Source organism: Elaeis guineensis, chromosome 4 (genome assembly GCF_000442705.2).
Source record: "Elaeis guineensis isolate ETL-2024a chromosome 4, EG11, whole genome shotgun sequence".
Taxonomy (NCBI): domain Eukaryota; kingdom Viridiplantae; phylum Streptophyta; class Magnoliopsida; order Arecales; family Arecaceae; genus Elaeis; species Elaeis guineensis.
The window spans coordinates 22,797,688-22,806,291 of record NC_025996.2 but is presented as its reverse complement, the minus strand read 5'-3'; the positions used below and the strand labels follow the sequence as shown (position 1 = coordinate 22,806,291).

The window sequence follows — 8,604 nt, the reverse complement described above, 5'->3', positions numbered from 1 at the left end:
GTTGATAGCTCTGTTGGAGTGCTGTCCATAAGCGTAGCAACAAAAGGAAAAGGAATCAGTAAGGATGGGCTTCCCAAAGTGAACGATCTATTGTTTAAGGAAAGGGCCGATGATGTGGTTAAAAGTTGACAGTGTACTCTGTTCTTGGGACCTTGGGTTGGCCCATGACCCTTGATTCTAGTTTAGCTCAAGAACTCATGGGATTCTGATTATTAGATAATAAGATGTCATATAAGCATTGTGATTTGTTTGCTATAAGGAAAAAGATTAGGTTGTTCTTTCTGACAATGAGTGAAGGTCTTTAATTGGTAATAGTCTGACTACTTGCATACCCTGCCACGCGATCCAATTTGCCATGAAGAACTGGCCCAACAATAATCCAGACTGCGGGTTGGATATTTGGGCTTGTTCGGCTTGCCAGGGGCCTTAAGAAAGGTGACCCAGTGCATATAACATGTAAAATGTTTTGGTCAATAGAGCTTAGCTAAGTTGTTGTATCTTATGAATTGATAACACATCTTAATCTTTAATTGTTATTCCAATATTAATGTTTGAATCAGTAAAACATTAGTTCAAGCTTGAATCAAGACTTGAAGCAAGTTCCATACTGGGCCAAACGGAGTTTATCTTGATTGAAATAATGATGCTGATGTTTTTTTAATTCAAACCAAGCTTGAATTAAGCTTGCTTCAAATATTGAATGGGTTGAGTTTATTCTATAATTTAGGCTACAATAAATTTGAATCCCTTTCCAAACGCCTGCTCAAGCAAGCGAGCATAGCTCGGTTTCATCCATATCGCTAATTATATCGGTCTTTTTATAAAATAATAATAATAATAATCTTTTCATGTTTAGGTTAGCAGTTTTTTAACGTTTATAGGATCCTCCTAATTAATCAGAAGTTCAGGTCAATGTCAGAATTTTAATAGACCAAATTTTTGTAAATTATTCACGTAAGGATGCTAAAGGAATTGACTATGAGGGGGGAAGAAACAACGTAAGTTATACAGACGTATTATTCAAATGGTAATAAAATATGGCCTTTATACCACCAATAGACAAAATAAAAATGATAGAGTAACCAGTATTTTGAGTAAGAGTCTTCATTCATACAAGTTAATGTTATAGATGGCAAGAGATTGTGCTGGAACTACAAAAGGATCAAACCAAAGCATACAAGTGAAGAGCTAACCTAGTAGATTCGTGAACCATTTGATGATTTTACACCATTACTAGGATCACGTATTGAAAATTTAGAAATGGAAAACTCAAACCTATAACTTAGTATTCCTTATGTTTTACATTACTGAGTTTATATATCAAGTGCAACTAAATAAAGTTTCAAAACCATCAAAACTATTATCGCAACTAGTGCCTCCAGTTATAAGTGAAAATCCTTTAGTAGGATCAGATGAGGACTAATTTAAGTTCTCAGTAATTAACATGAGAAACATTGTCCTTATGTTGCACAATATATTCATTATTTTTTTTTTTGGCAAGTCCTATGGGAATATTTGATCCATGAAAAACCTTTTCCACCTGAATTATATTGGAAGCATCCCGGGGGGGGGGGGGAGCCACCTGCTTCCTCCCTTTCCATTCAAAAAAAATATATTGGAAGCATCCCCTTCTAGAGGGTACGTATGCTAGCTGAAAAATTGACAACTAAACCACATCAGCACTGGCAATTGCCTGACCCCATACATGATATACCAACAATAATTTATTCTCATCCATGAAATCCCATCTCTCTCTCTCTCTCTCTCTCTCTCTCTCTCTCTCTGCGTGTGTAATGGAATCTTCCAGACACTGAACCAGGCCATATTTCATGCAGATACAAATCCTGCCTCACTGTGATACTGAGGACTTTGGATTTTTTTTTTTTTTTTTTACTCTTCTCTTTTTCTGCACCAATACAGTAGTTATTTGCCACAAATATCAATGAAACCTAGGTCCCCCAATGCAAAGCAAGGTGCCGACCAACTGAGAAAAACTTTGGAATTAACTAAGAACCACTCCCAGTCAGTGAGATACCTGTAGCTTGGCCAGTACCCCGGTGGCCTGGCCAAACTTCTGTTCTCTTTTAACCACAGTTGAAGAACATTGAATTCTTTCCAACGGTGACAATGGTACGCTGGTGAATACCGTCTTCATGAAACGGTCCTCGTAGATTTGCACCATGTTGGTGGATCCCACGTAAATCAAATTCTGACCCAACTCAATGGCTCACTCTTCATTCCACGCGCCAGGTTTTCCTTTGAGCTTGCAAACACGCAACAACCAAAGAATGGATTCAGATTTGAAAAAGACCCACTTGTTTGGACTTCATCCTGCCACACCACCAAAAATAAATTTTTTTTTCTCATAAGAGGATAGCCCATCCAATACCAACTCAGCCATCAATGTCTCCAAGCCCGACCCCACAACACACACAAACGTAGATAGCTAACTCAGGAAGTCAGATAGCATAAGATTCCACCGCTATAGTACAAAAGACCAGAAAGATACAAAGCTTGTGATTAGCTCAGAGAAAGGAAGAAAAAACATACAAGCCTAAGCCCTCATTCTAAATGATACATCTCATTAGAAAATAAAACACATCCACCTCCTCCCCTCATCCATCAGACATGCAACTAAAAACAACAGTTAACAACTGAGAGACGAGGGATCCTTTTAAAAGACTAGAAAGTAGAAACTAGAGGATATTCCGTGTCCACGTCATCCACATCCACGTGTAACCAAATACCCACCCAACCATTCCGCCCTCCCGGTGCCGCCGGGACCACCACAACATTATGGGGCCCGCCCCCAGTTTCCCACACCACACCACCACCGCCTCCTCCCCCTCCGCACGCGCTTGGGGCCCGCGCCCACCCCCCTCACATGACGGACAGGTGGTGGCCCACTCACGCGACCCCACCCCTTTCCCTATCGCAAAGCACGGTCCACGGTGCAACCACCCCCACCTTCCCACCCTCTGAGCTCTTCTGACCCTACCTCTACCCCGAGACCACCAACCCCACATGAGTTAAATGACAGCTGAGTAAAAGTTAGAGAACACGTATCTCGCACGTGCGCATGTGCCGACCCCAAACAACGGAGAAATGGCCGGGTATCGTCCATGGCCGCCGTGCTTCCCCGATCTACAGACCATTGTTCACTTAAGTTCAACAAAAAATTAAAAAAAAAAAAAAAAAGGACGAAGAGCAGAAGTTCTCTATGTGAAAAATAAACTTTAATCTTCGGGACTGCTCTCAGAGAGCTCCTCCTCCTCTTCCTCCTCGTGATTCTCCTTCTGTTTTTCATCTTGGCGGTGGCGTTGCTCGCCGGACTCGCCCATCAGCTGGAGCTCTGCCTTATCTCCTCTGGCCGCCGGCGCGCTGGCCGCGGAACTTCCTGCCGCGGCTGCGGACGATGACGGCGCGGGGGGAACGGCTACAGGGGGGAACACCGTGGTGGCCGAGATGGTCCGGGCCGTTGCCAGGTTGATGATCTGTGGGACCGACGGGAACGTCCAAAGCTGCGGCTGGCTCGAAGGCCCTGCTATGGCAGAGGGCGGTGGGAGCATCCACAACGCCCCCGGTGGTATCACTCTGCCGCCTGCGGTGGCAGCCCACATCGGCACCATACCCTGCCCCGCCCCGATGGGTGCCAGCCCCGTGGACATGGATATCGCGCCGCCGCCCGGAAGCAGCGGATCCTGGACAGGATAGTAGACCGCCGCCGCCGCAGCGGCTACGCCGGTCCCCGCAGCCCGGGAAGGCTGGAGCTTTCGCCGCCTCTTCTTGGTAGCCTCCTCCCCGGCAGCATCCGCAGCGGGGGTTGAGGTGGAAGTCACTGGTGCAGTCAACGGGGCCTCGGTCGGGATCTTGAGGGTCCCGCCGACGTTAGTAGCGATGGCCGGGACCGTGCCGGTACCCGTGGCTGCGATGATCGCCGGCTCCGCATGCTGGAGGAGCCAGCGGATGGTCTCGCCATCGGACTTGTGGCCGAGCTCCCGGGTCAGCTGGAAGATCCGGGCGGCGCACGCGGCCGGCATCCGGATTCTCCTTCCCCGGCCCTCCACCTTGGTGTGCCGATCCTTGGTGCGCCCGGTCGGCCGCCGGAGAATCTGGAACCCTCCCCTCATCTCGATAGGCTCCGGTTTGGGGATTATGAACCGGTGGACCGGTATGGCGACCGGAGGCGGCAGTGTCATCCCGCCGCCGCCGCCGCCTCCTCCTCCGCTACTGCCGCTTACACCTCCTCCTCCACTGCTGCCGCAGCCGGCCATTCTGAGGTCTGTTCTCCGGCGGTCTTCGTCCTCCTCCTTCTCCTGCTTCTGAGAATCCATCTCGGCCTCCGTCCTCCTCCCCACTTCGAAAACGCTTACATATTTTCCCTTTCCCTCCTCTCGCCCTCCCCAATAACATATCAGTCGGACGCACAAAAGGCGAGACCAAGCAAAACCCTAGAAACCCACCCCGCCTCTTCTTATTCCTCCAATCCCTGCCCATCCTGCGGCGATGCGACTCCTTCCCGAGATGGGCCCAACCAACTCTCCCTGCTGGCCGTCCGATCAGGACCTGGTCCCCCGGGTGAAGTTTGGGGGAGGCGCACCACGGTGAATTAGGGAATTATGGGAGCTCGAGATACGGTAGATTTTTTAAAGGGAGGGGAAGGCCCTGCGAATGAGGATGCCCGTACCGTTCCTTCCCTCGTTCCCTTTTTGCGCTCCCCGTGAGAAACTTCACCAAACTTTACTTCCCGATATCCGCTCCTGGGCCGAGCCCAGTTTAACTTGTACCGCCAGGCGTACCCACTTAGCACACCCAGAATGAGCGCCAAACCCGGGTCTTGCGCGCCAGCCACATGGAATATGTTTTTTTTTTTCTTTTTTTCCTGTTCTTTTGGCCCTTTTTCTAAAATCATCCATACGTGAAGGGGTATGCTATGTTGTTCACTTCATCCTTGGCGATTCGCACTAAACCGGATCGAGGTACCCTAGAGATAAAAGAGTATTTCCCTTTCTAAACTACACGCGGCTTGGAGTGGCTGAGGTTAGCAACTCTCTTTCCAAAAGGCACCCAAAAGAAAGCCCTACGAGTGGGGCCCAGGCGGCCCCGGACTGCCGACCTCTCATGCATCACGTCAGCCGTGGCGCTCACCACTCCGTGGTCTGGGCCCAGTGGCCACCCCGGACAAAAGTAAAAGAAAGGAGATGAAAAACCAAGTGAGACTTGGTTTATGGAAGGGTGGGGCCAGAAGGGATGGTGGTCCTGGTTGGCTGCCCACCCCAATTCGTGTCGCTGGGTGCGCCACGGGTGGGTCACCCATCTCGGGCTCCGGGCACGGTGTCCAACCGGCTTGTGGTCCCTGCGCCAAATATCACGCGGATGAGTGGCGGAAGCAATGCGGGGAGGGTGTGGGCCCCCACGCTCGGTGGACACGTGTCGACAATTCAGTTGGTGGAATTATAAAAGTTGGGTGGACCAGGCATTGGGAACTGGGTCCCGCGCGGGGAATATCGGGGTAAGCGGGGATTTACCGTTTGGATATCGGATCCTATGGTCGCGGATTACGGGTACAGCCAGCTGGAGCCAACTGTGGGTGGGACCACCGAATTGCTGAGAGTGTGGGTCCCGCGTCTGACATAGTGTTTTCCCTTGATAAAAGCTTGAGCAATGGCGTGCATGGGTAAGCAAAAACGTTTTGGCATGACCAAGAACGGCAACCTTGCCTAAACTTGTATTTTTAATGTTATTCTTATTCTTTATTATGCTTAAAGATTGGAGAACGAAAGTTGCAAAAAATGTCCAACGTGATTCACTCAGGGCCCTTAGGTTCGAAATAATCTAATAAGAAAAAATAAATTTCATATTAAATTTTATATTTGGTGCAAAAAGTAAATGATAGAGATGATTGTGATATTTGTTCTCCTATATTGAATTACTGATTGAATAAAATTTTAAAATATTATTTTTTATAAAAATTTTCTTACTTATATCATATTAATATCATATTAATTATATTATATAATTAATTTTAATTATATATTACATTAATATTATAATAATATATTATGATTAATAATATGTATAAAAATAACATATTTAATATATTAATATATTTATTAGTAAATATTTATTATTAATGAACAATTCATAAATATTTATTATTTATCAATAGATATAAAATAGGATTTATTAATAATTAATATATCTATTTATAAACCAAAACATACTAAAATTATTTATAATAATAAACATATTTTATAATATATATAATTAATTTAAAAATATTTATTAACTTATATAAATATTTAAAATATTAATATATTAATATTTCAATGACTTATTTTAAAAGTTTGTTGAAAATTTAGCAATATTTTCATATAAGATTACCTCTAACCAAACATAACAACCTTTTTCAATGATATTTTTTAGAGTAATTTTTTTATCAAGCAAATATGATAAAATTTATTTTAATTGGCAATCATTTTTTCCTATAAATGATTCTTAAGAATCATCAAATTAAGCAAACAAACCCTTAGAGGATTGCATCTCCAACAGATTACCTACAATGTTATGTAGTATTAACATTATTACCGCATAATTTCTTTTTTGCAATAAATTAAATGTTGTAAAGAAAATTAAAGCAAACACTCCTTCCATCACTTAGTAAGTTACTCATCGGAATATTGAGCTAACTCAAAGCCTATATGGATATTTCTAAAGAAGTATCTTGCAAGATTTAGAAATGTTGGGGAACCTAGCCCGCATTTTCTAGAGATCTGCCAAAATCCATCAATCTTGATTTGTTGGTTTTTTGGTCTATAGGAATAGAAAGAAGAAGAGAGAGAAAGAGGGGGGAAAAAAAAAAAAAAAAAAGACCCCTGCAGGATTCAAACTGGGAATGCTATATTATTATGGGCCATGCTTAAATGGATTTTCTAGTCCATGAATCTGGTAGAAAACTTTAGATCAAATCCTACCAGATCATCCAATCAGACTCTCAAAAAATAAATAGACACCTTCCTCCCAAATAAGGTTGTTGTGCAGAGCAACATAAGGTGCGTTGTCTATGCCATTCTACGACTCATCTGGTTCATTTTGTCCCATGTTATTTAAGTTTTCTATTGTCTTTTAATATAGCTATGCCAGCATAGAAGAGCTATACTGGTTCTTGACATTTATATATGCAAAAGGAGAAAACTGTTGATTGATGCCTATGATTCTATCAACAAATAAATGGATTCAAAATATCCATGTGGAATTAATTTACTGGATAATTACGATCACATTGGCAAATAACATGTTTAGTGGATACGAGGCATGTGTCTAGGTCTTATTCTTTCATCCTATTTGGTGCGAAATATAAAAGTTTTGTATCTTTGATTCTTTATGTACCATCCAAATTAATTCCAAGTATGATCTTACTTGCAACATATTGATTATAACTCCTCCAATATCTTTCTCAAGGAAATGAACGCCCGTTGAAATTATATTATTTAGAAGAATTGGATCTGAGGGAAAAGTCTAAGCTACTGGTGTAAATTTTTCTTGTTCCCCTTTTGACTTTCTACTCTGTCAAAACCTACCTGCACTCCAATTGTCGCAAGCTCAGGACCTTTAGGGGGTAGGAACTCCGTCGTCTGACCTATATAAGAATGAGTGGTTTTATTTAAAGATTAATGAATACCGAATCAGCACCATACAACTAGTATCTCTCTTTCTAAATCGAGCCATTTCCTCCGCTATAAGCAAATTAGGTCATGGCCACCCAAATCCGTATTCACTGTTGCCACGTGAACCCTGCACACAAAGACGTGAGTTTGTGGCAGTGCGAATTGGGTACGGATGTCAATCTTCTCCGCACTACCCTACATCGGATTAGAGATGATCAAACCTCGTTCATCGGTGGACAGTTTGGATTGGTGCATGCCCTTTGGACCTTTCTGTCACCTATCTGTCTCACCTTAATCATTTGTCATTAGTTTATCACAATATATTTGTCAGTTAAATGATCAAAATTTGTCCTGCAGTCGGCATTAGACGGCTCACCATTGTTATATTTGATTGCAAATACGATGCAAATAAGTTGCAGGAAAATCATATGATTAGCATGTGCCGGAGTTTGATCGTGTGCCCGCCTTATGTATCTGTATGTCAGTAAGTGGAGAAATTTTTGATTGGATCAGATCCACCATTGAATTGGTGGACCAATCCAATAGAAAGCAAGATGCACAAAAGCTTCCTTCCCTCTCTTTTTTTTCTTTTTCTCTGTATATGTCGGTATTCCTTCGTGGTTGGACTGGTCCGCCAGCACGGTAGATGTAGTCTGACCAATTATTTCTCTTGTAAGTGGGTGCTCTAGATATATATGTGACACAAATGAGAGACAATCGTGCTTTGGTTGCTGAGAAATGTTTACCAATCAAACATGGCGTTGCTCCAACGTTACATACTATTTTTTTTTTTCAAGAAAAATCAGTACTTGCGAGACTTCAAGCAAAGACGGGGTTTTGGTGTGAGGATCCCACCAAGATCATGAGTTGGAGAACTCATTGGCCCCGTGAATCGCGATGCGGTGACAAACGGAGTAACTGGGTATAATCAAGTTCA

At 43.4% G+C, this 8,604-nt stretch overlaps 1 protein-coding gene across 1 annotated transcript; it reads right to left on the bottom strand.

Annotated features, from left to right (window-relative positions):
- Positions 1-2,495: 2,495 nt before the first annotated feature.
- Positions 2,496-4,469, bottom strand: LOC105043373 (transcription factor PCF2). The gene has a single exon (XM_010920894.4). It carries the CDS (start codon positions 4,332-4,334, stop codon positions 3,237-3,239), a length of 1,098 nt encoding a protein of 365 aa, XP_010919196.1. The 5' UTR covers positions 4,335-4,469; the 3' UTR covers positions 2,496-3,236.
- Positions 4,470-8,604: the final 4,135 nt, after the last annotated feature.

What these genes read in the sequence shown, in the direction of transcription:
- LOC105043373 (XM_010920894.4), bottom strand. Translation starts at nt 4,334, where the DNA reads ATGGATTCTCAGAAGCAGGAGAAGGAGGAGGACGAAGACCGCCGGAGA.